Source organism: Fusarium flagelliforme (assembly GCF_020744385.1).
Source record: "Fusarium flagelliforme strain FIESC 12 MPI-CAGE-AA-0113 chromosome Unknown B0J16scaffold_5, whole genome shotgun sequence".
Taxonomy (NCBI): domain Eukaryota; kingdom Fungi; phylum Ascomycota; class Sordariomycetes; order Hypocreales; family Nectriaceae; genus Fusarium; species Fusarium flagelliforme.
This window is the reverse complement of record NW_025763507.1, coordinates 1,889,179-1,916,460: the sequence shown is the minus strand read 5'-3', so window position 1 is coordinate 1,916,460 and position 27,282 is coordinate 1,889,179. Positions and strand designations below refer to the sequence as shown.

At 48.0% G+C, this 27,282-nt stretch overlaps 11 protein-coding genes across 11 annotated transcripts; 4 read left to right on the top strand and 7 right to left on the bottom strand.

The window, feature by feature from the left end:
* Window positions 1-1,240: 1,240 nt before the first annotated feature.
* On the bottom strand, window positions 1,241-4,445 carry B0J16DRAFT_344869 (uncharacterized protein). The gene is made up of 6 exons (XM_046128212.1): window positions 4,374-4,445; window positions 3,259-4,315; window positions 2,398-3,208; window positions 2,114-2,341; window positions 1,753-2,067; window positions 1,241-1,702 (listed from the first exon to the last, which is right to left on the bottom strand). Exons 1-6 carry the CDS (start codon window positions 4,409-4,411, stop codon window positions 1,278-1,280), a joined length of 2,874 nt encoding a protein of 957 aa, XP_045981338.1. The 5' UTR covers window positions 4,412-4,445; the 3' UTR covers window positions 1,241-1,277.
* A 210-nt stretch (window positions 4,446-4,655) lies between these two features.
* Window positions 4,656-7,367, bottom strand: B0J16DRAFT_363602 (protein VTS1). The gene is made up of 4 exons (XM_046129883.1): window positions 7,179-7,367; window positions 6,350-7,053; window positions 4,984-6,300; window positions 4,656-4,929 (listed from the first exon to the last, which is right to left on the bottom strand). Exons 2-4 carry the CDS (start codon window positions 6,867-6,869, stop codon window positions 4,901-4,903), a joined length of 1,866 nt encoding a protein of 621 aa, XP_045981337.1. The 5' UTR covers window positions 6,870-7,053; window positions 7,179-7,367; the 3' UTR covers window positions 4,656-4,900.
* A 651-nt stretch (window positions 7,368-8,018) lies between these two features.
* On the bottom strand, window positions 8,019-8,707 carry B0J16DRAFT_344864 (ribosomal L29e protein family-domain-containing protein). Its single transcript, XM_046128211.1, has 4 exons — window positions 8,596-8,707; window positions 8,483-8,534; window positions 8,329-8,431; window positions 8,019-8,263 (listed from the first exon to the last, which is right to left on the bottom strand). Exons 1-4 carry the CDS (start codon window positions 8,600-8,602, stop codon window positions 8,228-8,230), a joined length of 198 nt encoding a protein of 65 aa, XP_045981336.1. The 5' UTR covers window positions 8,603-8,707; the 3' UTR covers window positions 8,019-8,227.
* A 79-nt stretch (window positions 8,708-8,786) lies between these two features.
* Window positions 8,787-10,694, bottom strand: B0J16DRAFT_344862 (mitochondrial carrier domain-containing protein). The gene is made up of 4 exons (XM_046128210.1): window positions 10,353-10,694; window positions 9,744-10,291; window positions 9,448-9,685; window positions 8,787-9,388 (listed from the first exon to the last, which is right to left on the bottom strand). The coding sequence occupies exons 1-4, from the start codon at window positions 10,451-10,453 to the stop codon at window positions 9,253-9,255; spliced, it is 1,023 nt and encodes a 340-aa protein (XP_045981335.1). The 5' UTR covers window positions 10,454-10,694; the 3' UTR covers window positions 8,787-9,252.
* Window positions 10,695-11,048: 354 nt separating this feature from the next.
* B0J16DRAFT_156741 (uncharacterized protein) lies at window positions 11,049-14,180 on the top strand. The gene is made up of 5 exons (XM_046122139.1): window positions 11,049-11,141; window positions 11,213-11,508; window positions 11,560-11,770; window positions 11,828-12,141; window positions 12,250-14,180. The coding sequence occupies exons 1-5, from the start codon at window positions 11,124-11,126 to the stop codon at window positions 13,865-13,867; spliced, it is 2,457 nt and encodes an 818-aa protein (XP_045981334.1). The 5' UTR covers window positions 11,049-11,123; the 3' UTR covers window positions 13,868-14,180.
* B0J16DRAFT_156731 (uncharacterized protein) lies at window positions 14,065-16,220 on the bottom strand. Its single transcript, XM_046122138.1, has 2 exons — window positions 14,516-16,220; window positions 14,065-14,438 (listed from the first exon to the last, which is right to left on the bottom strand). The coding sequence occupies exons 1-2, from the start codon at window positions 15,868-15,870 to the stop codon at window positions 14,321-14,323; spliced, it is 1,473 nt and encodes a 490-aa protein (XP_045981333.1). The 5' UTR covers window positions 15,871-16,220; the 3' UTR covers window positions 14,065-14,320.
* Window positions 16,221-18,869: 2,649 nt separating this feature from the next.
* B0J16DRAFT_401122 (chaperonin 10-like protein) lies at window positions 18,870-20,807 on the top strand (the record flags this gene model as incomplete). Its single annotated transcript, XM_046132561.1, has 7 exons — window positions 18,870-19,465; window positions 19,544-19,598; window positions 19,654-19,800; window positions 19,854-20,415; window positions 20,470-20,498; window positions 20,565-20,657; window positions 20,711-20,807. The coding sequence occupies exons 1-7, from the start codon at window positions 19,369-19,371 to the stop codon at window positions 20,805-20,807; spliced, it is 1,080 nt and encodes a 359-aa protein (XP_045981332.1). The 5' UTR covers window positions 18,870-19,368.
* Window positions 20,393-21,563, bottom strand: B0J16DRAFT_344841 (tRNA-splicing endonuclease subunit Sen15). Its single transcript, XM_046128209.1, has 3 exons — window positions 20,565-21,563; window positions 20,470-20,498; window positions 20,393-20,415 (listed from the first exon to the last, which is right to left on the bottom strand). Exon 1 carries the CDS (start codon window positions 21,245-21,247, stop codon window positions 20,840-20,842), a length of 408 nt encoding a protein of 135 aa, XP_045981331.1. The 5' UTR covers window positions 21,248-21,563; the 3' UTR covers window positions 20,393-20,415; window positions 20,470-20,498; window positions 20,565-20,839.
* A 145-nt stretch (window positions 21,564-21,708) lies between these two features.
* On the top strand, window positions 21,709-23,686 carry B0J16DRAFT_344840 (uncharacterized protein). Its single transcript, XM_046128208.1, has 3 exons — window positions 21,709-21,881; window positions 21,978-22,777; window positions 22,840-23,686. The coding sequence occupies exons 2-3, from the start codon at window positions 22,194-22,196 to the stop codon at window positions 23,546-23,548; spliced, it is 1,293 nt and encodes a 430-aa protein (XP_045981330.1). The 5' UTR covers window positions 21,709-21,881; window positions 21,978-22,193; the 3' UTR covers window positions 23,549-23,686.
* A 249-nt stretch (window positions 23,687-23,935) lies between these two features.
* B0J16DRAFT_344838 (Yippee/Mis18) lies at window positions 23,936-25,024 on the top strand. Its single transcript, XM_046128207.1, has 2 exons — window positions 23,936-24,364; window positions 24,435-25,024. Exons 1-2 carry the CDS (start codon window positions 24,266-24,268, stop codon window positions 24,666-24,668), a joined length of 333 nt encoding a protein of 110 aa, XP_045981329.1. The 5' UTR covers window positions 23,936-24,265; the 3' UTR covers window positions 24,669-25,024.
* On the bottom strand, window positions 24,755-26,821 carry B0J16DRAFT_156571 (uncharacterized protein). Its single transcript, XM_046122137.1, has 3 exons — window positions 26,277-26,821; window positions 25,328-26,217; window positions 24,755-25,275 (listed from the first exon to the last, which is right to left on the bottom strand). Exons 1-3 carry the CDS (start codon window positions 26,358-26,360, stop codon window positions 25,005-25,007), a joined length of 1,245 nt encoding a protein of 414 aa, XP_045981328.1. The 5' UTR covers window positions 26,361-26,821; the 3' UTR covers window positions 24,755-25,004.
* Between the last annotated feature and the right edge of the window lie 461 nt (window positions 26,822-27,282).

Sequence of the window (27,282 nt, the reverse complement as noted above, 5' to 3'; positions counted from 1 at the left end):
TACTTTATTTTAATATACCTAAGTAATATTAAAAAGTTCCTTAAAAATCTATAAATAGTTAGTAAAAGATTAATAGTATACTAAAGTAAAATAAATACTTATAGTATAATACTTTTAGTATTAATCCTTATAGTTAGTATAATATATATTAAAGTTATTAATAATATAAATAATTTAAGGGTTATAATAAATTATCTTAATATATAAAATATATAGTTTATTACTAAAAGCTTAATAATAGAAACCTAAATATTTATTATAAGTAAAGGTATATAAAGCTTAGGAAATAGGCTTAGAAAGTAATATAATAAGTAATAATAGATATAAGGTTATTATAATAGTAAAAAGAAAAGAAAAAAAAAAAAAGTATAAAAAAAGAAATTTCTTAAGTTAAATAATAGTAAGTAAAAACTAATAGCTACTAAGTAACTACTATAGTAATAATTATAATAATAATCTTAATAGCTATTAGTATTAATAGCTACTAATACTAATAGCTATAATACTAATAACTACTATATTAAGTAGCTATTACTATAAAAGGCTATAATATAAGAAAATAAGATATATTATATAGTAATAAAAAATAATTATAATTAATACTATAAGAGGTTAAAGATATATATTTAAAAATAAAATAATAAAATAATACTATTATAAATAGATTTTAAAGACTAGAATTATAGGAAAAAAAGTAATTATAATAATATTAAAATTAGCTTAGTAATATACTAGAGAAAGGTTAATTTAACTAAACCCTTAGATTAGAAATCCTAGTTAAGCCCCTTTAAGAACTTAATAAATTAAAGTAACTATAATAAATATAACCTACCTATTACCTTAGATTACCTTAACTATACCTACTACTTATAGTTTATCCCTTAGAAAGCCTAACTATTATACTAGGGTATAGCTATATAGAGTTAAGTATAACCCTAGGGTTATAGGTTTAAACCTTATTATAATATTAAATAAAATAAAATAAATAAAGTATAATATATAAGTTATTATATATAATACTAAATTAATATTTCTTTAGTATATTACTAATTTAAATTTAATATTTTTATTATTAAAAAAAGTTATTATTAATTATAGTATTAAAAATAAATTTAATTTAAAACTTATAGTTTAAAAAATAATATATCTTTAATTTACTTAGCTATACTTAAGACTTATTATAATAACTAATAGTAATTAATTATTTAACTTTATTTAATATAAAGATATATTTCTTTTATTAATAAAATCCTTTATTAAATTAATAAACTCCTTTATTATATTACTAAACCTTTCTTTAGTAAACTTAAAGCTTTATAATTATACTTATTAATACTAAGTAAAATATACTTATTGCTTAAAATTATAGCAGTAAGCTCAGTAGGTAACTTTCCCTGTTTCCTACAATACTGCAGTATCTTTTCTGCCCTTATATAGTACTCCAGAGCAAGGTAGTTTACACCTAAGAGTTGATACAAGCGACCTATATTGTAATAAGCCTCAGCCTTGCTCTGCTCTTTCTCTTCAGCTGGCTTTTTAGAGCTCAGTTCAGCGTAACGCGATAAGAACGACTGGCCCTGCAGCAGGAGGTATTGCCGGTTAGTTGACTGTCGTTTAAGTCCATAATGAACATAGGCAAGTCCAAGACTCAGGTTCACCATAAGGTTGTCAGGATCAAGGGCCCGGGATCGCAGGAAATACCCTATCTGGAAGTTAGTTAAGGTGCGTCACGGTAAGCTCCATCCGTCCTACCTAAAGCGTATGTGTAGCTTGTCGACGTAAAAAGAATGTGTCCGTAAAGCATCAACACGCAAGCATCCAGGGGCGATCCTTTCTTCCTCTCTAGCCCAGTACTGGATTCCGTGTCCCCATGTACCTCATCCATGGCTTTAATCTGCCGGAGGATGTACTTCTGTGCCGGTCCTGATGTGTACCAGGACACGGGAGATTGGCATAGGTTCGACACCAAAGCAAACATACGATAGGAATCAGATGTGGCACCTTCTCGCATCAGCTGGCGAGCAGTCGCGATGCATTTCTCCTCGTCGCTCGTATAGATGGCACAAACTATATCCATCAGCATGCTGGTTTTCTCTTCCCACAAGTAACTTACCACTCCATGCGACGTGAATGATAAACCCATGCTCTGGTCCTCGGAATGCAGTTGAATCCCTGGCAGCTTCACAAACTTGATAAGCTTCTTCACGCCGATGAGCAATAGCTAGCCCAATCGCATAATCAAGAAAAAGGTCGAGCCAATTGTTGAAAGAAATGCCCTGGTGACCATCGAGGTCAGTAGAACCTTCTTCTCCATTTCCGTTGCTAGGTTGAGGTGCGAGGGCTGCACAAATTTCAAAGTCAGTGGGTTAACCTGTCCACAGAACTTGATGCACTTACTTCTGGCTAGTCTCTCATACATCTGTGAGAGTTCATTCTGCGGTTTCTCTGCTTCTTGTTGCTGCGAATGATTCTTTGGCCCCAGGAAATGCAGATACTTATCCCAAGAGTAGAATTTCTTGATTGATCGGAAGTCGTCCACAAGTTCTCTCGAAGAAGCCATCCACTCTGGTATCAAGTCATGGCATCCCTCTTTGATCTTCCGCCGTAAATCTTGGACGATCTCGTACTGTTCCGCCAGCTTTACAGCACGTGCTTGCTCCTCTTGCCGACGCTTCTCTGCGCCAGCTAGTCGCTTTGGTCGGTAGCGTCTTGTAATAAGTCGCTTTCCAAAAGCATCTGTTCTTCGAGGAACAGCTTGAGCCTGTCGCTGGGTTCGGCGGCTGGGCTGTTCAGTACCTATTATGTGGCCATGGCCACTGTCAATATTGTGGTCTTGGTCGCGAATCTCTCGAAGGGCCATCGCCTCCGCCGCCAAGATGAGAGCCTCTTCCTCTTCTCTAGCTTTCTCATACATGTTGGCGAGTTCGATACGAGCATCGATGTTGTCTTCATCCGCATCGATTGCAGCAAGGAAATATTCTTCGGCAGTTGCGTTCTCTCCCACCGCAGAATGGCATCGTCCTAGTTGCAACAAGATTGTTGCATCAGGATCACCAGGCAGATCCCGGAGGATGCGGTAGTATGATATTGCCAGCGGGGTATGACCACGGTGGGCCAACTCCTCCGCCAGATCGAAAGTCAAGAACGGAAACTCGTTGGCAAATTCTCGAGTAAGATGTGATTCAGGGTCAAACCACCATAGGTGCTTCTGTCATTGATTGTCAGTATAGTTTCTGTTATGAAGATTTTGCTACTTACCATCGCTTCTTCCTCGTTTCCGAGTCTAAATCTGTAAATTGCTAAACGAGCACGGAGATCCCACGGGAATGATCTGCCATAAAGGTCAGGGCTCCAAAGTCCTGGTCTGAATTCCGAAACAGATGCTCGTCTCTCGTCGTCTACATCCCATTCACGGTCATCTGAAAACCAAGCACGCCAATAGGACTCGGATTCTCGGCCCAAAACCCATCTGGCTAGCGCCTTTGCCTCTTGGATGGCTTCTTGATAGCGACCTGTTGACGCGAACAGCTCCACGTAAATTCCGATATCAATCCACGGTGCATCTGCTTGCTCTAGACCCGTTTTCGTCTTCTCATGTTCAAAAAACCGCTTGTAGGCTGCAATTGCGCTTGGGACGGCTGCATCTGCCTGCTTGTTGTCGACGCAAGCTTCTGCGAGCTTTCTAACAATTTCAAGGTCGTATGGGCGATGCTTCAGTACGACCTTGTAGTCAGAGATAGCAGCAGCAAGATGACCTTGTTTGTGACACACCAAGCCCTTGCCTAATCTGGCGTCTTGGTTTGTGGCGTCAACGCGTAGAGCGGCCGAGTAACAAAGCCTTGCAGTATTAAGGCTTCCGGCTTCGTCCTCCCCCGTATTTTCCAGTGCGAATCTTGCGCATCGAAGCCAACCGTTGACATCTTTTGGACGAAGGTGAGCAGCATAGACCATCGCTGATAGTGACTTGCTCATATCGCCCTGTTCGCGAAATATGGATGCCAAAGTTGTCCATGCTTGGTGAGTTTCTGCATTGATTCTGATGACTTCAAAAACGAGGTCGCGTGCTAAGGAATAGTCGCCGCTCAGGAAAGCCTGGTTCACTTTTGATAGTCGCGCTGTAATGTCACCTCTAGGTTTGGCTGCTTTTCGTGGTCCACGAGTTCCCTTCCCTCGTAATCCAGGGCGAGACGACGTGGATGGGACAACCTCATCGCGTTGCACGGCTATGAAGTCCCGAACTGTCTGGTCAAGTTTGGCAATATCATCTTCCAACTCCTCCAGATCAGAGTCTGCATCGGAAGCATTTTCAGATTGCCTAGTGCGGTCAGTAAATTTTTATTATTTTATTATACCAGAGAGAAATGGAGACAAACCTTTCCAGCACTTCCGGACTGTGGTCGCTCAACATCATGCATGAGTAATCCTGATTCTTGATGAAAGGTAATGTTTGTCGCTGTCACGTCTGTCAGCGTGGGCCCACGACGTTTATTGGACGAGATGTGGCGCAGCGAGCGTGGCTAGAGTAGATACTGTACCTAAGTACCTAGCCGCGTGATTGGACTCCCATCAGGTTGTGGGTTAAGGTAAGCGTGCCCAGTCACAGCAGAACCAAATCGCAAGGCAACATGTACGGCTACATATCACGAATCGGATTTGATTTGAATAAACAGTTTATTGTAAAGACACAAGACGTTATTATCAACTTATCATGTCGCGGTGACTCGTAATTCTTGCGCTCAAGTATTATTCTACGCCTCGCAGGCTGACATCTTTCCTTCTGTTTAAGAAAGACGAGACTGTCAAGGTCTTGAAAGAAATACAACACCATCTGAAAGGAAACAGACCACTTCACACTCCGTTTTGGAAGGTCTCTATGCATGCATACCCGGTCACGGTGTTTCTAGCCCAGTTTTCCATCGGCCTTGGCTTCTATAAGAAAGTTAGCACATGCTTGGAGGCAACGAATCTTATCTGGAAACTCACCCTTGACCTGATCAAAGACTTTGAGCATCTTTCGGCGTGCGCCAAGCGCGTTTACGCCACGTGCTTCCAGGGCTTTGTCGTCCAACTCAATAAGATCCGTCCATTTCATATCCTTCAGATTGTCGGTGTATTTGTGAAGACGAAGGCTTCGTAGCCAGCTAGGGATATCCTGCAGCAGGGTTGGATCGGTGGGATCCTCCGGGGGCTTCGAGCTGCCTCGACGACCGCGAGGAGACCGTCCACGGTTCATGTCAGAATGATCCGATAAATAACCTTCATGCCCCCCCATTCCCAGACTGCCCAGGTTAACAGATTGCATCCCAGCACTCAACAGTGGCGAGGATCCGTCGTAAGCGCTAAGAAACCCGTTGTTTTGCGGCGAGGTGAATGGTGCCATATGTGACAGTCCAGGTTGCATGGCAAGTCCTGGGGAGCTGGGACGAGAACGTTGACCACCCAAGCCAAGGTTTTGCTGTGCCTGAAGAGCCATAAGCTGTTCACGACTCAGAACTTGCCCGTGCTCGTTGATCATGACTACATTAGCGTTGGGAAGATTGATCCCAGGCTGGGGACCGGCTGATACAGGGTTCTGGCCGTTTCCAGGTGTGCCATCGTTGGATCGGGTGCGCCGGTATTTCCTAACATCATCAAGCGCGAACCGGTTGTTTACTGTCGAAAGAGCGGCAAGTTTCATAGCTGTAGCATTGGCAACCATATCAGCTTGGTTGCCACCGGTGGCAGCTGCATTGAAAGTACTGGTCATTGGGGTGTTAACCATGGAGGCCCAGTTGCCACTACCGGCGTTGTAAGGCGAGAGCAAAGGCAGATCTGCAGAAGCTTTCTCTGGCGCAGTAAGGGTTGTCTGTTGGATTGTGCTGTTGCTCGACAACTGGGGACGGGGTGATCGAAGTCCACCTGACGGTGCCGGCTGAACGAATTGGCCCATTGGCGCCTGGCCAGATGGTGTTTTGCCAGAAGCGTCTGCGTTCCCGCCGCTGTTCCAAGGCGAGGCAGCGGGTCCCGAGTCACGATTGTCCTGTGGCGCGCTGATGGATGGGGCAGCCATCGACGACCGATGGTCTAGAGCGATACTGTTGCGGTTCGACGAGGGTGGGTTTCCTGTCTGTTGGGTAAATTTAGCCTTCTCCGTTGCGATGGCTGCTGCGGCGTCGGGGAACATGGCGCTGATAGTTGAAGGATCGAGCCCGGAGTGTCGTTTGGTGGAGGGTGCGATAACCGAATTGCGTGCCATCGAGTTCCGAGCTGAGTCTACGTTCAGTTTGTTCATGGCGTCGCTAAGACGGTTGGACATAGGGTCTGCAACTGTGTTAGATATACAGCAAACCTTTGTCGATATCTACCATACCTTTGTCGAAACTGGCAGGGGAGAGCACCCCAGACAGCGGATGATTCTTTCCCATCTGCTGAAGTACCTGAATGAAGAAGCGAATTTGAACCTGGGTTGTCTGTTGCAGCAATGCATACAAGGCAGCAGTACGCTCAGCTTCACTCAGCACACGAAACCATTGCTCGATGGCACTGAGTTCATCCTTGAAATCTTGATCGAGGGTCGCAGCAGCCATTTCCTCCAATGTGGTTTCGTACTGGTCGATATCGGCAATCCATTGCTGAGCAATCTTATCCTGCGAGTCCGTCTCTGCGTTGCTCGGACCAAGGGTCTGCTGAGCTTGGCCATAGAAGTCGGAAGACGGTCGAATACGGCTGGAAGGAGAGGGGCCAGAGAGTGATGCCATGTCAGCCGAAGCGCGAAGTGAATGCCCAGAACCAACAGCTCTGGAGGAAGGCGGTCGCAAGGTCGAGGTGCTGTTAGCCTCGGGAGTGCTATTCCTGTTTCCTATGACGTGGTTGCCCGACATATTGTGCATTATCGAGGGTGAAGGTAGGGATAAGATAGTTTGTAGAGGTAAAGTGGGCGAATTGTGACGATGACAAGCAAAACGATACAAGAATCGTCTTTCGACTCCTGCAGTGACCGGCTGACCTCAAAGGAGCTTGGACTTCAAGTAAGGCGGGAAATTTAGAACATTGTCTGCCAGACGACGAACAGCGCTACAAGGTTGTTAGAAAGCTCTTGGAAATAGATTGAATAGATAGAAAGACGATCCTGCCCAGCTTGATCCGATACCTTTAGACAAGCAAGCGAGGGGCAAGGGGCGGGAAAGGGACAGTCATACCGAGTATATAAATGATACCTTACCCAAGATAAGGTAAGTAGATGGGCAAAGAAGGGACGAAGTCTGCTTCCAGGCAGGCCACAGTAATCCTGATTAAATCCCGCCGCTGTTTGAAGTAACGGACCGGTGTCCTTTATTGATGAACTCGTCGAAGGACAGAGAGAGAGTCGTGAGCAAAAGGTAGTCTACTGGATTCGTGTTCCTCTCTTCACAGCGAAGTCCTCAGCCCCTGGGCTTACCTAATTGGGTTCGCCCGCCCGCCAAGGGCCCACCAGGCCTATCGGTAGCGAAGAAAAAAAGGCCATTAATCCTTGTCTGTTCAAATTTACATACACATGTAGTTGCCTGAGGCGCTACCGAGTTTCAGGGTGGCAAAATCTACGTTAGGATGGGATAGGTACGAGTATTTTTGGAGAGTTCGGAAATATCCCCAGAAAAGGATTAGTTGATTAGGTACTTGTCTTTACAAATGCAGTGGCCAGTGATCTAGCTAAACTTTAGACAGGTAGAGCTCGACGCAGTACACAGGAGGGAGCTATCTATTTGTTAGAGGCAATGAGCAACAATGTACTACCCACGGAGCCCAGAAAGAAAATGGCATCAAAAGCCGCATCTGCCGTTATACCCACGCGTGGCACAAGGCAAGCACAGGATATATCGAGGGTCTGTCGTTAGGCAAGGTAGGAATAGTCGGTATTGGCCGCAACGTTATTGGGCTCAGATCCAAATTGTCACTTTACGCGACTAGTACCAAGAGGAAAGATACAGGCAGTACTTCACCAGCAAATGCACTTGTGGGACTGGGACTGGGACTTGAGGTTTGGAGTTCAGGCAGAAGTTTCGGTATTCTACCTCATGTTACACATGCTTTCCTCGGGGTTTGTCACAGCATCATTCGCCGGGACGTGTCGGCATCCACCACCTTTTTTTCGTCGGATTAACCGCATGATATTTCCATCGTTCATTTGCGTAGGTTCTATCGTGTGGGTGCCGTAACCGAGCAATACGAATACTCCAAATTGACGCCTCGATATTCCTCTGCCGGATGTTTAGACAGTCTCGCGCTTGCCCTCCTTAGCCTCCTTCTGTTAAAGTTGTTAGCCACCTGCAAATGTCCGACATTCGTTTGCAGTCGAAGGTGTGAGCGTACCAGAGCCTTCATGTTGCCGTGAAGAGCATGTCGGTGGTTTCGTCGGAACTTGGGGTCGGTACCCTTGAGAGAGGGGTAACGGGAAGTCTTGGGCTTCTTGATTCTGTACGCAAGTTAGTAATTGCCAGCTACTGGTATATTTCGAGATAAGTACCCGTTCCGGTGCGCCTTGCGCGACTGGTTGTGCTGGGAGCTGTTCTTTGACTCTGCAACCGTGTCAGTGACCTGTAGGCAGTCTCTTGAGGATTCTATTAGGATCGCACGTACTCGCCATTGCTGCTGATTGATTCCCTGTGTCGACGGAGACGGAGACGGATCGAGAAGTTGGAGGAGAAAGCTAGATTTGTGTGTGCGATCTACTCGAAGCCCTAGAGAGAAGTTGTGGGCCCATATGCTTACCTAATTCTGGAGGGCAGCTTGCACGTGCTAGACTAGTACCTAGGTAGGTGAACATGCATGCCGGCGTAGGTAGGTGACAAATTAACCTACCTCTCCACAGTAGCTTACTCACTTGCTATTAAAGCACTCGATATTATAATTTAGACCTTGAGTATCTATGCTTCCCGCAGTCTACCTAAACATCCAGTTGCCAACCTTTATTTTGTCATCTGCATATCTGAAACCCCCTTGAGCCACGACATTCATCATTGCCTTATCAACACGACACAGACATACATGCATGCATACCTAGCACAGAAATGCGAGGATCATGCAAAGAACGTAGGTACATGCCTACCTTGGTCGGCCCAGTAGGCGAATAGAAGACGTTTAGACGCAGCATCATTGCAGCGGAAAGTCATGTACGCTAATTATCAATTACACACAAAACAACCTATTTCCCATTCCCACTTTTGGCAAGTCCCTTTCTTGGAACATCAACACAACTGATGTTGATCAGGACTAACCTTCAGATCCTGTCCTATTCTACATGGTTGTCATCGGTTTGGCCGCAACGCTGTATGCAGCTGCAGCGGCGGCAGTCTTCTCGGCGCCTCGGCTGCTCTTGCTAAGACGGATGGACTTGATGTATCGGATGAGAAGGACGAACATCAGCTCAACCCTACAAATAATCAAAACGTGTCAGCAGTGGCGATTCGTTGGACAAGATCCATGCCTTACCTCTCCTTTGCTGTCATCAGAATTCCTTGGACGAGAAGTCCTTTGAGGATCTGCGGTCCAATGCCCTTGAACAACCCCAGCATTCCCTCATGCTCGATGATGAACTTCATAACCTCGACGAAACTGGTAAAGGGCTTGCCATTGCGGGCCGGTGGTGGCTTGGATTGAAGGCCGACCTTGGCCACGATCAAAGGTTGAGTGGCAATAGTCGCAAGTGCTTTCGACATAGCACCCAGCACTGCCAGCATAGTTAGATCAGATTCTAGATCAGATGACGGCTCAGACTTCAGACTTACGGAATGCCTCGCTTGGTCTCAAGCTAGCTTTGCCCGGGAATAACACCTCCTTTAGCCGTTCATACGCGCCGTAAGTAATAGCAGGGTTAACGACAAGGACCAGGCTGGCCTTGAGTCCACGCCAAAGTCCTGACACACCATCTGGGCCATCAACGACCTCACGGGCTGTGGCTATGAGGCCCTTGCGATCAGACTTGTTGGCTGTTTGCTGACGCGTAGTAACCACCGCAATGGGGATTGTAAAGACTTGGGCAATCGCTCCTGCAACAGCACCTAGAGCCAGCTCCACAATGGTCGAAGGGCTCGCGTCTGTCTTACGTGACTTGAAATACAGAGTTCTGATTATGGTATACCAGTAGAAATAGGCAAAGTTGGTTGACGCGACCCCAATCAAAGAACCGTTCATGCCAGCGTATAGACCTTTGATTCCGTCATCAGAAACTATCCGCGAGATGGCATCCCATGTTGAGGTGTAGTGTGGTTCGTCGGTCGTGGAAGGGCCTTTGGTGGGATCTGGTTTGACTTGGACTTGAAGGCGAGTCTTAACGCTGCAACAGTTATCTTTAGCATCTGTCAACCAAGCAGGTGGATAGATGCCCGGCAACTTACATGTCTAGGGGGTAAACCAGCGCGTTGGCCAGGACAGCGCCTGCAGCGCCAGCCACGGCGCGACCCCAGGGGGAGATTTCAGGTTTAGATTGCGCAGCCATAACGTGACAAATCGGCCGAGTTCTTGTGAAGTCGATTAAAGTTACAACTTTCTAGTCACAGATGACTATCGCGAGGTCAGAGATGACTGACCTTTACCAGGCAAGGCCCGGGCAGCGCAGGGCATCGTATCGTTATCAAAAGATTAAACGGCCCGCGACCGATTCGGGGCCGAGGTTCGAGTCCACCGGTCTCGGCAGATTCCATCCCCGCCTGTGATTTCATTTTTTGACCCGGGGAAGGATATGGCACCTACCTCGGTTAGGTACTAACCTTGGGCCCCCCTCGCACTACGTAATTTCCAGAATAGGTACCTTGCGCAAGTATAAAGAACTTGACCATATGAGAGGTACTTTAAAAGTTATAACATAATATATCAAAATAGTAAATAGTAAATAATATTATAAATCTTCTATTAAATTTAATCTCTTTAAACTGACTATAGATACCTATTTATTATTATTATATTAAAATTCAGTATCCTTAAGTAGTTGCATATAATAGATAGACAATTTTAAAAATTTATACTTGTAGAGATCGCATAAGTGGAGATGGCCCCCCACCGAGGGGTCAGTTAGTCGCCCAGATATCCAACGTCACCAAGTACTTATCGATATAACCTCACAAGAATTACCTACCTTTGATTCAGAGGCCATGTTCCAGTGAACGGCGATGGAGAAGAGAGCTCAGGTTAGTCAACTCGCTCTTACCTTGTCTGTCTTCTGGTCTGACACGGATTCCATTGACCATCTCCATCCCAGGCCACTGAGTCTCTTATCCCGGCATCGAGCGGCCAAGCGGCCCTCGACCATACCGTCCGGGCCGCTGAGCTGTATATGCGAGCTGCTGGGGAGGCCGCTACCAAGAAAGACGCTACCCGCTTGCGGCTGAAATGTCAACAGCTCATTGCGCAGGCGGAAAAGCTCAAAGCTCATCTCACGCAGACGCCCAGTGTCTTGCTGCAAACATCACGTCTTCATGGAAATCTGTTTCCTCCATGGTCAAATGAGCCCTCGGATAAAGACTTTGAACTTCTCCCCGGTCATGATCCTTTCACGTAAGACCTAGGCCAACGTTCCTGTCAGATCCATCGTTGACCTTGCCCTAGTGACAATGCTACATTTACATTGTCTCCTAGACAGGCTGCTACCTTTGGTGGATGGAGGCGTCCACTGGACTTGCGCCATGACATTAAACCAGACAACGATGCTTTGATGAACTCGAGCCACGGGTGTGATCTTGTTCAGGATGTGACAACCGACTGTTCTGTGGTGGCCAGTCTATGCGCTGCCATGCGTATCTTGACCGGTCGAAACTCGGTAAAGCCATCAATATTCAGAGCTGATCTTGGTTAATATATTGACACACATGCACAGGTTCTATCATCCATCCTGTATCCCTTCGATAAATCCCGGGGCATACCTAGGGTTTCTGCTTCAGGCAAATACGTGTTAAAGCTATATTTCAACGGCTGCTTCCGCCGTGTTGTTATCGATGAGCGGCTTCCTTCTTCTCTTACAAACCGCACACTCTACGTTGTTGATCGGTTGAACCCTCAACTACTCTGGCCGGCTCTTTTGGAGAAAGCCTATCTCAAAGTAAGGGGCGGTTACGACTTTCCGGGGAGCAACTCTGGTACAGACTTATGGGTGCTTACCGGTTGGATTCCCGAACAGATTTTCCTTCAAAGGTGAGCACGCTTGTCTCGCTGTTCTTAAACTGTCATCTTTGACCTCCTTCATCCTCGTATGTTACTTTAATCCTACAACGTAGACTCACCTTTCAATTGCTTGTATAGGGAAGACCTGGAAATCGACAGACTGTGGACACGGATAAAGAATGCACATGATTCTGAGAATGTTGTCGTCACATTAGGCACGGGAAGAATCTCGGCTGAAGAAGAGGATCTTCTTGGATTGGTCGGAGAACATGACTATGCCATCATGGACTTGGAGGTTGTCGCTGAAAGTCGGAGGCTCTTGGTCAAGAATCCTTGGTGTGATGGACCGGTATGGAAAGGGAGCATTTCACCACCGCCCAAATCTGACTCGGCGACAAAATCCCCTGAGGCATCCGCACCTTCTACTACTGGTTCATTTTGGATGACCCTAGAAGATGTCCTCCAACACTTTGAATCCATGTACCTCAACTGGAACCCGTCGCTCTTCTCCCATCGACAGGACCACCACTTCAGTTGGCATATACCACCTCCAGAGTTGTCTTCTTCCCTGTTACGCAACCCACAATACTCACTGCAATCACCCACCGGCGGGCCGGTTTGGATTCTTGTCAGCAGGCACTTTGTGGATGCCGAGCTCGAAATCTCTCGCAACAGGACCGACACAATGGCAGCCGCCTCTGGCCAGCTTGGCTATATGAGTATCCTTGTCTTTGATAATCAGGGCCACAGAGTGCAAATTTCCGATGGTGACATTTACCGCGGGCCTTACGTCGACTCGCCACAGACCCTTGCACGTTTTCACACAAATCCGAAGAAGCGATATACCGTCGTGGTTGACCAGCATGAGTTTCCGCTTCCAAATTACACCCTCACTCTTTCGTTTTTGTCGCAAGATCAACTTGCAGTCAAGGAGGCTGATGATGCAATGGCGCTCATAAAAGAAGTGACTGGATCGTGGACCAGAAGGTCCGCAGGGGGAAGCGCGGCTTGTACCACATATGCCGCTAATCCGCAGTACAAGTTATCGCTGGCACTAGCAGGCCCTCTCTCTATACTGCTTTCGACCAACATGCAGGATTTCCACGTGCATATTGATTTAGTCTGGTCTCAAGGGAGGCGGGTTCAGACACTCAAGGTTCGTGATCTAGCAGGTTCATCTGGAGAATATCGCAGAGGTTGTGCAGTGGCAAACATTCCCCATGTTGACGCCGGGGTATATACTCTCGTTTGCTCGACTTTTGAAGCAGGCCAGCTTGCCGACTTTGTCCTCCGCATTTCATCCATGACAGACGTGACTATCCAACCAGTTCCTGCTGAGGCCGCGGGGAGACTACGCAAGACACTCGCCCCTTTCAAGCTTTCGGACGGGGAAGAGGTACGGCGGGCGCAGCTTTCAGCTTCCTGGTTAACTCGAATCAGCGTTACTGCAAGAAGTGTCTGCAGTCCCGAGTTGAATCCTAGCAGCCGGCCCTCGTCAACTCTAATGGTTCGAGTTTCAGTAGCACACGGATGGGATCCAGAGCGAACTACAATCGCAACATCGGGTGAAGGCGAATATGAAGAGCTCAAAACCGTCGTGCGAACCCCCGAATTAGACATGGAGCCGGCAAGAATACAACGAGAGGGAATGTGGTTGGTGATTGAGAGCATGGGCATATCCCAGCCAGAGGAGTGCATTGAAATAGAAATTCATAGCGACGGACCTGTCAATGTCGGGTCTTGGGCACTCCTTTAGACAGTATCTCCAACTCCGAAAGGGCTTAAGAACACACATTCTCATCATCAAGAGATGCCTATTGGAACGCTAAAGATGCAAATCGCTGATAGGCATCACAGTATCATAGTGCTGTATATCAAGAATCGAACACAACAAACGCTATTTCGCTAGCCAACGCCGTTCCGGCATGAATGGTACATTGCCAAAAGGAAAGGGGGGCATGATGAACAAAATCGACCCAACCGGGTATCCAAAATCCTGAACGCCTAATCTGTTACAGTCCAAACTCAGCCGCTAGATCAACATCCTTGGCAACAGATGAGAAACCTGTCCAACCTATCACTCCATAAACACGCATGTACGTAATCTCAACAAAGACTGCGCCTCATAGCGTTGTCATAAGTCATTCCTCCTCCATCTTCGATATCGAAGGCCGAAAAAAAAGTAAACGTTGCTTGGGGTTGGGAATAATCACGAAGGTGGACCGCGTCTTCTCCGACCACGGTTAGGTCCATCAGGCCGCTGAGCAAGTACATCTCGTAGTTGTGGGTCGTCTTTGTCTTTGTCTACGTGATGAACACGGACATGTCTATAAACCGTCACAGTCAATATTTGAGTTCAGAGCTACAAATTCAACATGTTACTCAAGCTTGTGAAGTGACGTACCTCTGTAAATTGTCCGGGCGTGGATACTTGTGTTCCCGATCAGGGCAAAACGGGCACACATAGCCCGGAGAGTCATGGACCAAACCGTGCCTTATCATTTCATTCTTGCGTTTGAAACCCTTTCCTCCTTCGCTCCTTGGACATCCCTTTACCGGACAGTAATGCGGCCGGGCTGACGAATGCACGTTCATATGAGAATTAAGGAGATACTGAGTTTGAAAGGGTGCAGCATTGCAACCCTGCACTGTGCATGTGTAGGAGCCGGAGATAGGTTGCGGGTGTGTAATGCCGTCAATACTCATGCGATCAGTGATAGAGGTAGAGTTGATAGAGGTAGAAGTGGCGGGTGTGGAAGCGGAATGGTCGGTGTTTGGAGTCTCACCAGCATTGCTGCTACTGTATTCCGTTGGGGCACGAGGGTGGGTGCTACTTGTCGTATAGTAATGAATACTGGCACTCGGAGCAGAGTGCGGGGAAAGTGTCCTATAGCCTTCGGGTGGTGAACGAGGCGAGGACGGAAGGGTGCTTACACTGAAGCGATGCCCAATATTTCCTGCAGGTGAGGCAGGGAATGTTATGGATGGCCCCGAAGGGACACGTCCAAGATCCTGTTCGGGCAAATGCTCAGTGGCTAGATCCCTAAGTTCTCCAAGGGTAGAACGTAGAGATGGAAGAGACTGTGAAGGTAGGGTCTCTTTGTTTTCGCCAACTGGCGCACGAACCCCGTTGTGAAGCGGTGGTAAGGGTCCACTGGGCGAAGAAATTAGTGGTGACGTGACTCTGTTGCCAGAAGTATATCGTGCTGTATTTAAGCTGGTGGGTGGAGGCTCGTCATGAATGGACAGCTGACCAGTCGGTATCGATATATCGGGGATTGTCTTAGGCACTGTAGCTGCAAGCGACGCTGGCGCTGTAGCTAATGAGGCAGCCTGCAATGCGTCCGCCGCGAGATGCCGAAGCAACGGCCCGCTGATGAGATCCCCATTCACGTGTCTATCTGGTGCATCTTCATCTGGAGATTCTTCGTCGCATGGAAGACTTTCGCGGCCGGCTGCACGAGCGATTTCAGGGTCACGTCCGTTGTCGAGATATGCGACTAGGACAGCATCCCCAGAAGTTGGACGGACCTTGTGGCGATTAGACTTGTCGCGACCGCCGATACAGGAAGGACTAAGACTGACTTGAGTTGCAGGTATATCTGGGGGAGGACTTGGAGACGGCTCGAGTTTAGGACGGAGCGGGGTCATGAGGGGGCTCCCCCGGGGAACCACGTCATCCGGATCGTATGTATCGACAATGAAGCCGAGGTGAGGCTGTGGTGGTTGGTGCTGCTGTTGCTGCGTAGCTGTGGTCATCGTTGTCGCGTTGACGGCGGTTGCTCAACTAGCCATGGCCCCTCGCGGGGTTGGGACGTCGGGGACTCTTTATCGTTCGCTGTATCACGCGCCGGTGCGAATACTTGCAGTAAGACTTGGAAGAATGACCTGCGCTAATAAAGAGAAGTTTGAAGAGACGAGAAGGGTCAAGGAAGGTATGGTATCGGCCGAGTGAGAGTGTGCACAAAGGATCGAATGCACACACGTAGCTCCTTGTTGACTATTTGCTCGTGATAACCCGTATACTAGTGCCCTCTTCTCGACATGGAACAACGAACGCCGTCTAAAGCGGCTCCAAGGACGATCAAATTCTGCACACAGTAGTCGTTCAGGCAAAGGAACGTCCACTTGAATGTAAGTCGTGAGAAAGGCTGTCAGCGCAGGTCAGGTGTAATTTGCGCTAAATGCGGTGGATTTTGAGCCCTCAGGTTGTGTGAAAAGAGCGTGCCTAGGTAGATATGACCGGTGGCAATACAACGTTGTTTAGAGAGGAATTTTGGATTTGTTGATTTGATGACCGTTGAGGTGAGGTGAGTGAGTGCATGCGCGATATCAAGAAGAAGCGGAGGTGGTGGTTCGGACGTCGGTTGTGCCAAAGTGTGTGGCCAGACGTTATTGGAGCAGCGGTAAAGTACCAAGGTAGGCAGGTACCTAGGTAGGTACCTTTTGATTTGCAAGGTTACCTCACTGGAAGGTCAGGTTTGAAGCGTTGATATGTACAGAGCCCAGAGAACCGAATGGTTTTTGGGAAGTGGGAAGAGTGCGGATGGGATGCGGAGCATGAAGTGAAATGGAAAAAGTCTGGGGGATGGATGGAATTGCTATGGATGAAGGAGTAACTTAGTCTAAGCTGGAGCCCTATCTTCTTACTGGGCAAGCAGGCAAGGTAGTAGAGTATGGATGGATGGATGGATGGATGGATGGATGGACTGCCGTGCATTTCTGCTTCCTTCCCAATATCGATGCCTCCACTTCTTGACACCAGGTTACAGGGTACAGAGCACTGTATCCGTATTAAGCTGTTAGATGGAGGAGGTACTGTAGCATCCAATACAGTGCCAACGACTCGGCTAGACTAGACTACGCCACGGGTTGATAGGATAAGGATAAGGGCAAGGGACTGGAGGGGCTGGGGTCCTACAGTATCCTAGGACATGTCCGCCAACTTGGGCATGGACCGTGAGCCATGGGGAAAGGTGGAAAGGAAAAGACGGGGATGGGGTAAAAAGGTGGTAAATATTCGGCCCTTGAGATATCTGTAACATGTGGTAGGCCGATTGAAAACAGGGGGGGTCGGATGGGGCTCTGCTAAGTATCTACCTACTATACTTAGGGATTGAATACCTACCTACCTAGGTAGGTACCTATGTACTAAGGTAGGTAGAGTTAGTAGGTAGGTAGATACCTAGTTACTAAGTTTTATATCCAGACATAAACCAGTATAGGCAACCTAATGCCACTGATATTGTACGCCAGTGTATCATACGTCTTTAGCGACATCTTTCTTTGCGCTTGGCCGAGTGACCGAAATGACTGAACTGAATGACTGATCCTTGTTATCATGGATTGCAATTGTGGATTAGATCCAATGCCGCTCGTACCACGGAATGAGCCTCAATTGGTACAGTGCAGTACAATGACTACCTACCTACCTATACCTCAGTACCTAATTGGAGCCTCATCCACAAACGGAAACTTACTATAGAGACTACAGTAAGTGATGACTTGTCTGAGAACCCGACTGGATGCTCCTACCGAGGCCTCCCTTTCCCCTCTCCAAATCCCCACTGGGGTCGCCTGTCTAAGCTTCCACATCCACTACCGTGTCGACATGTGTGTGATGCAGGCGATCTGTTCTGCGCATTGCTAGTATTGTAGATAAGTACGATCTTTTTTGACGGAAGAAAAGTACTCTCTCTGGTTACAGAATAGTACAGTATAATGCAGTACAGTACTCGTTGTCGATGCATTTAGGCGGTGATGATCTCACCGAGCCAAAAAGAGCCGCCTCGTCTGACAACCGACAAATATCTCGCGCGTCCCGCCAAAAGACGCACAAGACAATTTGATTGGTGAACCCCAGAGGATTGCCCCAGCCGCAGGACGAGGGGAAGTGGATAAGCTCAACGAGCCCCTTGTGGGGTATTCCCTCACTGTGCATCGTGTACTGTTCATTTAAAAGACTATTGTACTTTATCATTGGACACTCCACAAACTGTCCACAAAAAGCGGCTCTGTCTCCTTCTCGGACATGGCATGGATCCTGGGGTGACCCGACCGCTTTCTGCGTTGCCGGCCGCGGTACAGATACAGTACACTACAATGCATGCATCAGGTATGTAGCTGACTCTGACTCTAGGTACTAAGGTATCTATCTATCTACCTAGACTAGGTACACATTCAGGGACTTTGATTCCATGAGAAAATGGAAATGCAGCCCATAACTCGCGTATCAACACAGAAGTGAGAACGAGCCCGCTGGTATGGTAAATTTTAATTTATTACAAGGCCCTTGTACCTGGTACAAATGTCAGCATAGGTAGTTCTTGTTCTAGAATTCTCACGGAATCCACAACGCATGGTAAATGACGCAGAAAATCGATCTAGTTACATCCCCTCCAGTCAGTCTGGGCGGAACTGTCAGTCGACGTCTGGCATGGCTAGTTAATCACCTGCCTTGTTCGCCAAGCCCGTTCATATAAACTATTCCATTCCTGTTCTGGGCGACCTACTCTGCTGTAGACTAGGTAGTCTAGGATAGATTACAGTACAGTTCCTGGACGTCAACTGACTCAGTATCGGTCCAGGGTTAGTAGTTGGCCGAAAACCACAATACTGTACACACTTTGCAGAGATGGAGATGGAGAGAAAGAGAGACATGGCCAAACTGCAGCCAACACCTAATGATCGGATGCACGTACTACTTTTATCAAACGGTAGGTACAGTAACAGTAACAGTAGCAGCAATATACCCTCAACCTCATCTCGCCAAACCGCTGCCCCACTGTGGTTGACAGGTACCTAGGTTCACTCTCTACAATGGAAACTTAATGACATGGTCCAATTGTGCATTTGATCACACAAGAACCCCCAGATCCCAAGGCTTTTCTGCCAAATCTGTACCTCGCGATGACTTCGTATATGTTTGAAAATGCTCACATCCGTGAGCTGAGCCAAGCCTCGGCCCACAGCAGACAGCAGCTTGCTTGATGATTCTCCACCGCAATGCGGCAAATCTCAATCGTGTCCATCCTATGCCGTTGGCCGAACTCATAGTCAACCCCACACTAATGGCACAAAACTCCGCCTGGTATCGTCAATTGACCGAATTGTATTGCCTCCAAGTCAAAGTGCTCGCCTACCTAGACCTCTGGCAGAACTACCGCATTTGACCGGCACGGTACACGAGTTCGTCTTGTGTTTGCTTGTAGTAGATCTCGCCTACGAACCATTCGATTACACGGAGCACCGCCAGTCATGGCTACAACAACCTTGTCTCTGCCATCAACCATGAAGGCCGTCGTGTTTGACGGCCTGTACAAGATCTCGGTTCAGGATCGACCCATGCCTCAAAGTAAGTTACTGGGGCTGCCTGGCCCAAGTTCCACCATGCTTTCAATGTCCGATGTAAGCATCGCAACTAATCTTTAAGTCCGTGATGACAGGGACATTATTATCAAAGTGCACGCCGCAGGCTTGTGCGGATCGTATGGAGATCGCTCTCGTCAACAATATGTTGCATTAGCTGATTGATAACCATAGCGAACTTCACATCTATCGCGGCCACCAACCATCAGGCGCGGGCTTCATCATGGGCCACGAGTTTACTGGAACAGTTGTGCAGGTTGGCTCAGCTGTGAAAACCATCAACGTCGGTGACAAGGTCGTTGCTCCATTCACAGCTTCATGGTACGTCCCTGTTTCTGCTCCCCGACTCATATCATACTTATCGACTACTGCAGCGGCGATTGCTTTTTTTGCAACAATGGCTGCTCCGCCCGCTGTGTTGAGAGCCAGCTATTTGGCTGTGAAACTCTTGATGGAGGACAAGCCGAGTACGTCCGAATCCCTATGGCTGATGGGACAGCTGTCAAGGCTCCCGAAACAATATCGGATGAGGCCCTCCTACTCATGGCGGATATATTCCCCACGGGATTCTACGGTGTCAAGAGCGCCACAGAACTTGTCCCTTCGCAAAACATCCAGGAAGCTACGTTGGTCGTTATAGGCTGCGGTCCTGTTGGACTCTGCGCTATCTTGGCAGCCACTCACTACAAGCCTCGCCACCTCTTCGCGATCGACAGTGTTGATAGCCGCCTGGAGCAGGCTCGCAAGCTCGGCGCAGAACCTCTCAACTTCGAGACTGACAGAGCAGGACTTGAGGCTAGAATAAAGGAGGTAACAGAAGGACGAGGCGCTGACATGGTAGTCGAAGTTGTCGGGCAAGCACCCGCTTTGAGAACGGCGTTTGACATTGTGCGGCCATTCGGTGCCATCAGCAGCATCGGTGTCCATAACAAGGAGGTCAGAAACCAGCTTGAGACTTGAGAAGGAAAAGGCTGACAATCGTCTATGTAGATTCCATGGACAGGCGATGACGCATATACGTAAGCAGCCCCCGAGCTAATACGTAGACATAACTCAATAAAACCGACTGGCTGAACTGGTTGCAGGAAGAACATTCGAGTGCAGATGGGTCGCTGCCCAGTACGCAGCGTTTTCAACGAAGCTCTTAATTTGCTGGAGCAGAAGCAAGATCAAATTGGGTGTGTTCCCAGATTGTCTTTGAACAAATTTCGGCAGCTGACTGTCTTGATAGCTTCTTATTTGACCACAAGTTACCGCTTGAACAAGCTCCTGAAGGATATGCACTCTTCGAGCAGCGCAAAACACAAAAGGTGATTTTCATGCTATAGGAGGAGCGAGCCGAGACGGGCAGTGTAGCCGATCAATTCTGGCGAGGCTTTACCATACCCTCGTGCATCAGGTAATAGACCACAGTAGAGTCGTTATGCACCGTTGCCAAAACGAGCCTCTTCTCTCGTGGACCATTGTGCTCGATAGAATCGAAGATATTAGAAAACCCTTTGATAGTCCATTTTTCCTCGGGATGTACTGCCAGCACCCATTCGAGCTCGGGGGTTTGATCCAGAGGTTCTCCAGAAGCCTTCTCGCGCTCCAGGGCAGCAATTTGATCGTCTGGGTGAATGTAGAGCCGGCGCGGTGGCAAGCCTCTGATCAAAGGCCGATGAGCTGTCGTTTCACAAACATTGAGGGAAGCCCAATCATGCTGGTATTGTAGGTTGTATAGGACTGTCGAAGTCACGTCGGCTACCGGGCCACTTTCAGAGTCCATATTGATTAGCGACGTTGATACGTCCGCGTCATGGGTGCCAAGGGAGGCGGGCGACTGAAGATGGCAGGTAATCGGTTGGGTGCGGTTCAGGGTTCAGTCCTGCTGTACAGAGTACGCGCACGTGAGGCTGAAGTATGTGTGGCTTGGCTTGGGCCGTGAACGATCAGTCTGTTGTCGACTAATGGAGTTAAGGCAAGTTTGTGCTGTAGCGGTCAAATTACGTTCTGCTTGCAGAATGTTGCGGGAGCGAGGATTGGGAGAAAGAGGGTGGTTTGCAAATTCTAGAACTCGCGACGAAGTAAAGATTGGCTTTTTTTATTTATTTAATATTATGGACCGATGCTGGAGGTGGATTAAACCGGCACCTTTGTAGTGGAGCGTCTGTCTGTCGGGCTACCACTAACCTTGGTAGGTACCCACCATGAGGTGGAAGCTTAGTCCCTACTATCCGTAAGCTTCACCTAAAAGATGATGAACCTCTGGGCTGTAGAGGACGAATCGAACGAATGGGATCCATGCTGCTCTTATCGTGGACAAGAGTCGAGACTTTTGACTTTGGTTTTCCTGCCGACATGTGTCGGACAATAGTGATTACCTACGTACCTACCTACTTACCTGGTACCTAGCCCGTGTTGTAAGTACAGTCGGTCAGTACCTGCTACTGTATCGTACTCATGCCCGCGCTCCTAGTTAGGTTTTTAGACTGCGGCAGGATCTAACCTAACGTTAGATAAATTACCCAGTCCCACCTGTCGATTGCTCGGCACTCTCATCGAATGTGGATCATAACCGCATCTGTTTCCTCTCTACAATAATCAACATCATATAATACGACTATTTATCTATGCATTGAATTCAACATCTCAACAGCTTACCCCAATATCATTACTCGTCATTGAATATCAGCAGCCGCCCAATCCGAGACTGCCAAGGCAGCATCGCCACAATGACAGCCTCTGGGCAACCTTCCCTTAATGGAACTGATACCGAACCGTTTCCCAGTCTCAACAATGCATCACCTACCAATGTCGACACCGACCCGACAAATGTCAATAATCGTCCAGCAGCATCCTCATCTCTGAGCGGTCGTCTTCGTAGGGTTTCTCAAAGTTTCGAAGTTTCCGGCCCTCCGGAGGGTTTTATGGCTGCTACAGGAACCATCGCATCATCAATCTTCTCGCGACAAACGGTGGCCCGCAGACCCTCAGAGCCCTCGATACCGATGCAAACAGGCCAGTCCTTCGGGACTACTTCCAGGCAGAACACAATCCCCGCCGTCAACGAAGAGGCGCCCGAGGAAAAAGCCAGTACAAGCGTAGCATCTCCCGGACGAAACTTCACTGGGGAGCCAGCTGCTGCGGCCCCTTTTGACAATGGGTATCACTTCCCGCCCAAACATTCGCCAGGCCAGTCTACAAAGCTCGGCCTGATCGCGTTCTGGAACTATGTCAGAACCCCTACAGGTTTCCTTGTTACCGTTTATGGCCTTAACGTCGTGGCCTGGGGCGGCATGCTTTTCTTACTGCTCTGGCAAGTATTCTATGCCGTATTACTGTTTTGACAAGCGACATCTTGGCTAACAAACACATTAGCAATGCTTCACCAGCAATGTGCGTTCCCACATGCAACGACATCAACTCACCCAGACGCAAATGGATAGAGTGGGATTCTCAAATTCTGAATGCTCTCTTTTGTGTCACCGGGTTTGGACTTGCCCCTTGGCGCTTTCGCGACTTGTATTTCCTTCTCCAATATCGAGTCCAGAAGAAGGAAGTTGCACTCCGGCGCTTGGCAGGCATTCATCGAGGATGGTTTCGTCTTCCAGGATCTAATCAGCTTGACCCTCAGATAGGGCCCCATAATATCTCCGCATCGCCTGATCTCAGCTCGTCACTTGCTTGTCCGTTTCCCCCAGACAAGATTCCCGATGCTCCCCTGACAGGAGTCCGGGCCCCGCCTACTCCCATCACAAGAATGGATGCCGTCATATGGTTGATGGTATGGAATACTTTCCTGCAGTGCGTTCTGTCCGGTTTTATGTGGGGGTTTAACCGTTACGATCGTCCCAGTTGGTCCACGGGTCTCTTTGTCGCGCTCGCTTGTATCGTCGCCGCTTTGGGGGGGATTGTGATGTTCATAGAGGGGAAGAAGGTAAAGGGCATTGAGGGCGTACCTATCAGTGAAGAAGACCAAAAGCTGTTACAGGAGGATCGAGAACGCGGTGTATGGCACTACAACAACATCAAGGACAAAGACTTGGCTGCCGAAGAGGCCAAGAAGAAGAAGAAGGACAAGAAATGAGGGAGCAGTTCTCATATGATTTTGAGTACAAGGATGAAGAAATCATTTGCGGTGCCTATTTTTGTTCTTTATATTTGTGTATGTCTTGTTCGTATATTTGATAGCAAATGCAATCAGGTGTTATTTTTGTTTTGAGAATGAAGCAATTCCACCGAACCTTAAAAGATATGGATGGCATAAACTCTCTATTGTGTGATTAGCTGGATTAGTATTCTGTACGTAGTGGTCCATCTGTCCGACTGGTTGAGATGGTTAAGAAGCAGTATGGTATATCTATATTCATTCAAACTTGTAGCACACGTTGGTGAAACTGCCAATTTACATATTGTCTACCTACCCGATATGGTGTATTACTATCCATATTTCGCTTCCTGGAAGCCTCCACTAATCCCAGCCTCCCCCCGGGCGGCTAGACCAACCTAGGGTGTGCCTCACCGAGAGAGGGACCCGCCTAACTCACCTTACATACCTACCTACCTTAGGTAGGTACCTCACCTCCACTGACTTTGGCCCCATGACGTTCCATGTCATGTCTACCGGCCTCCTTAGGTAACCCGCTTCTCCACTGTCGTCCATCTTCACTTTCTCAACTGTTGAAACGATATCTGCGAGAGACAAGTCAGATCAACGAGGCACTCTGATAGCTACCGTTTGTTTCTTGAACCCCGATATTCACCAAGCTAAACCCGCCCCCGCATCGCCTTACGGCCCCGCGTCATGGGGCTGGCTTACAATACCTACCTCAGCAGCAGCAAGATCTACGGCTGCAAGACATGTAAAGCACACCTGGCTAATCATGAAGATATCATAAGTCGAGTGCGTGCCCCTGCTCTTTGCATGAATGCTATTCTCTCCAAGTCCCCATCACCACTAACGTCGCCGCCAGAACTTCCGCGGACAGCACGGGAAGGCCTACCTCTTCCACAGCGTCGTCAATATCGAGACGGGTCCTCCTAACGAGCGTAACATGACGACTGGACGGCACGTCGTCCGCGATATCACATGTCGCCAGTGCAAGGAAACTGTTGGGTGGAAATACGATAAGGCCTACGAGTCATCCGAAAAGTACAAAGAGGGCAAGTTCATTCTTGAAGCCGAGTTGCTTTGCAATGTCACTTGATGGAAAACGTCGGTTGGCGGCAGCATGGCCAAGATCGGTACAATTTGTTCTTGGCGTTTGTCTTTCTCATTCTGGGCTTCTTTTTTATTCAAGACGTAAGTGAAGGCGTTTGATGAATTTTCAGGTTAGCACTGGTGTTCAGTTTTGCAACCACAACTCGTATGAGTGATGTGCAGAGGTTTCAATACAATTAACTATAACAAATGCGGCACTAGAATCCTGACGCCATTTATAAATAAGCAGAAACATTTAAACCCATATCGATCCAAATCCAAATCCAAATCCAAATCCAAAATGAGATACCCATTGCGGTAGGGCTTGTGTAAATATATTCGTCTAACGATGCTCGATGGGTTCCTCAGGCAAAAGCTCCTCAACCTCTTCGTCTGGGACCTTGAGGAATTCGAAAGGAGGCTGGACAATGCCGTTGAACAGGAAGGTGAAGTACACAAGCAAAGCAAAGCCGACAATTTGAAGCCATTTGAAGGTCTCCCAGCCCAATCCCAGAGAGACAATCCAGATGAACAAGGTTCTGCAGGTGTCGATAGTGGATCTGGAGGTAGCACTAACGCTTCGAGTGACCGACAACCCAAAGAAATTGAAACCACTGTTGAAAGGATTAGTACCCAACCACTCCTGTCTATACAAGTCAAACTTACCCAATACTGATCATGATGAGGAGACTGGAGATCAGGACCTGCTTATTCTCTGTCATTTGGCGCCAACCTTCAACAATGTCAAAATATCCATATCGACCACCGTCAGTCGACCCTACTGCAGCATGTAGGATGAGCATCCCCAAGAGAGTGACGCTAAAACCAAAAACACCCTCCCATCCAACTACTCTAAGCGGTTCAATCGAAGATCTCTCCAGAAGCCATTCCTCAATAACAAACTGGGTAGCAGTAAAAATCTGAGCACCTGCGATAAGTAAGACGCCGACAATGGCCCTGGTAGCATCCGATAAGCCGCCTTGGGCCAGAGAGTCATCCCCGGATTTTCCAACAGCACCCTCTGGCTTCTCATCCGGCCAAATAGCCCCAGCCAGGCCTACAACCGCAACTCCAAGAACAACACCTACAAGGGAGAGCCACTGGAAGAGATGAAGGTGTCTCTTGAGGAAGATGACGCTGAAAAGACCGACGAATAGAACTAGAGCGCCTCGGGTCATTTGGTAAATGGATGCAGCAACCATGAGAAGTCCGGCATTCATAAGTGTAGTACCGCAGATATCGCATACAGCAGGCAGAGCAAGCAATGTAACGCGGTATCCTCTCAAGACTGATGGGCCTGTATGTAGAAGCTTCGTACGGTCGTTAGCTTCTGGCACATCTGTGCCATGGACCCCTTCTTCGGTATTCACAGCTTGGTAGCCTCGGTGCTCCGGGTTAGAGCCCTTGAAACGACGCCAGAGTGCCATAATACCGACAACTAACCAGCAGCCCATCTCGCCGATGAACATCTGTGCCGTCTGAAGCACCGGCTGGTTGAAGAAGGCGCGCTTTCTCGGATCATCATCGGGATCACAATTACGAACACACTGGTTGTCCTACAAAAAGATTCGAGTTAGCCAGGACAATAGATGCGATGGTGCCTATGTCGTCATACCTGATACTTGGTCAACAAGGTGTTGCAAACACCTGTGAGCAGCATCATGGCTACAAGAAATGGAATAAGACTCCTGGACGCCATATCGAATAGCAGCCGATTGATGACGGCCAGGTGAAGGAAAGGTGGAAGATGGAAGATGGAGGATGAGACGGCAGAACAAAGAACTGATAAGCTCAAAGGCGGCGGGGAGCAGGGAGATGTCCGCTAGGGCAGTATGCAGGGTTCAGTACGGTAGTCCGAGAGTTCGAACGCGGAGGTCTTGCCTGACCATAGCAGGCACCTACGTTAGTACCTATCCAGTACCTAAGTGCATGCACACGTGCACCAGCTCTAGGTTCCACCTGTAGGTAAGTACTGCCCAGACGTCACGCTAAGGTACGCGTTACGCGCCACCTCCACTCTCCGGAGTAGGTACATTCCCAAGCCCAGCTGATGTACCTTTGGCTTTGGAGTGGAGAAGGGGGGTGTGTCTTCATGTGGGCCAGAGCGAGAAGTTAACGACCCAGCTGTCACACACGGTTATGCATGCATAATCTGGCAAAGTCATTATCAGCGCTAGCATATATGGCCGGATTTAACTTGATAATTGTTAGAGCATCGGTTGTGTCAATGTATCGACGGGGAGAGTCAAGTGACAGTGACCCCTGCAGATCATACCTGTCCGCTCAGTCACCTGCCATAGCACGTCTACATCTGGCGAGTCACGGGAGCATTGAAGTTGAGAGCGAGTATTCTACATACCTATCCATGGACGTTGCTATGTAGTACTAAATCAACGCGAAAGTTCAATGTCAGGCGCGTTTTTCATAATGTTAAAAATGTTACACGTATGCCAACTTGGCTCTCTTGATAAAATTCGACAAGGCGAGCAGGCTACAAAGGAAATGTACCATAATGCTTGGGTTCAAGGGGACGATGTTGACCGACCTCGATACAGGCGACTGGCCGATTACCCTTCACTAGGTTGCAAAATCAGTATTGGGTTGACCGCCAGTTTGTTCTA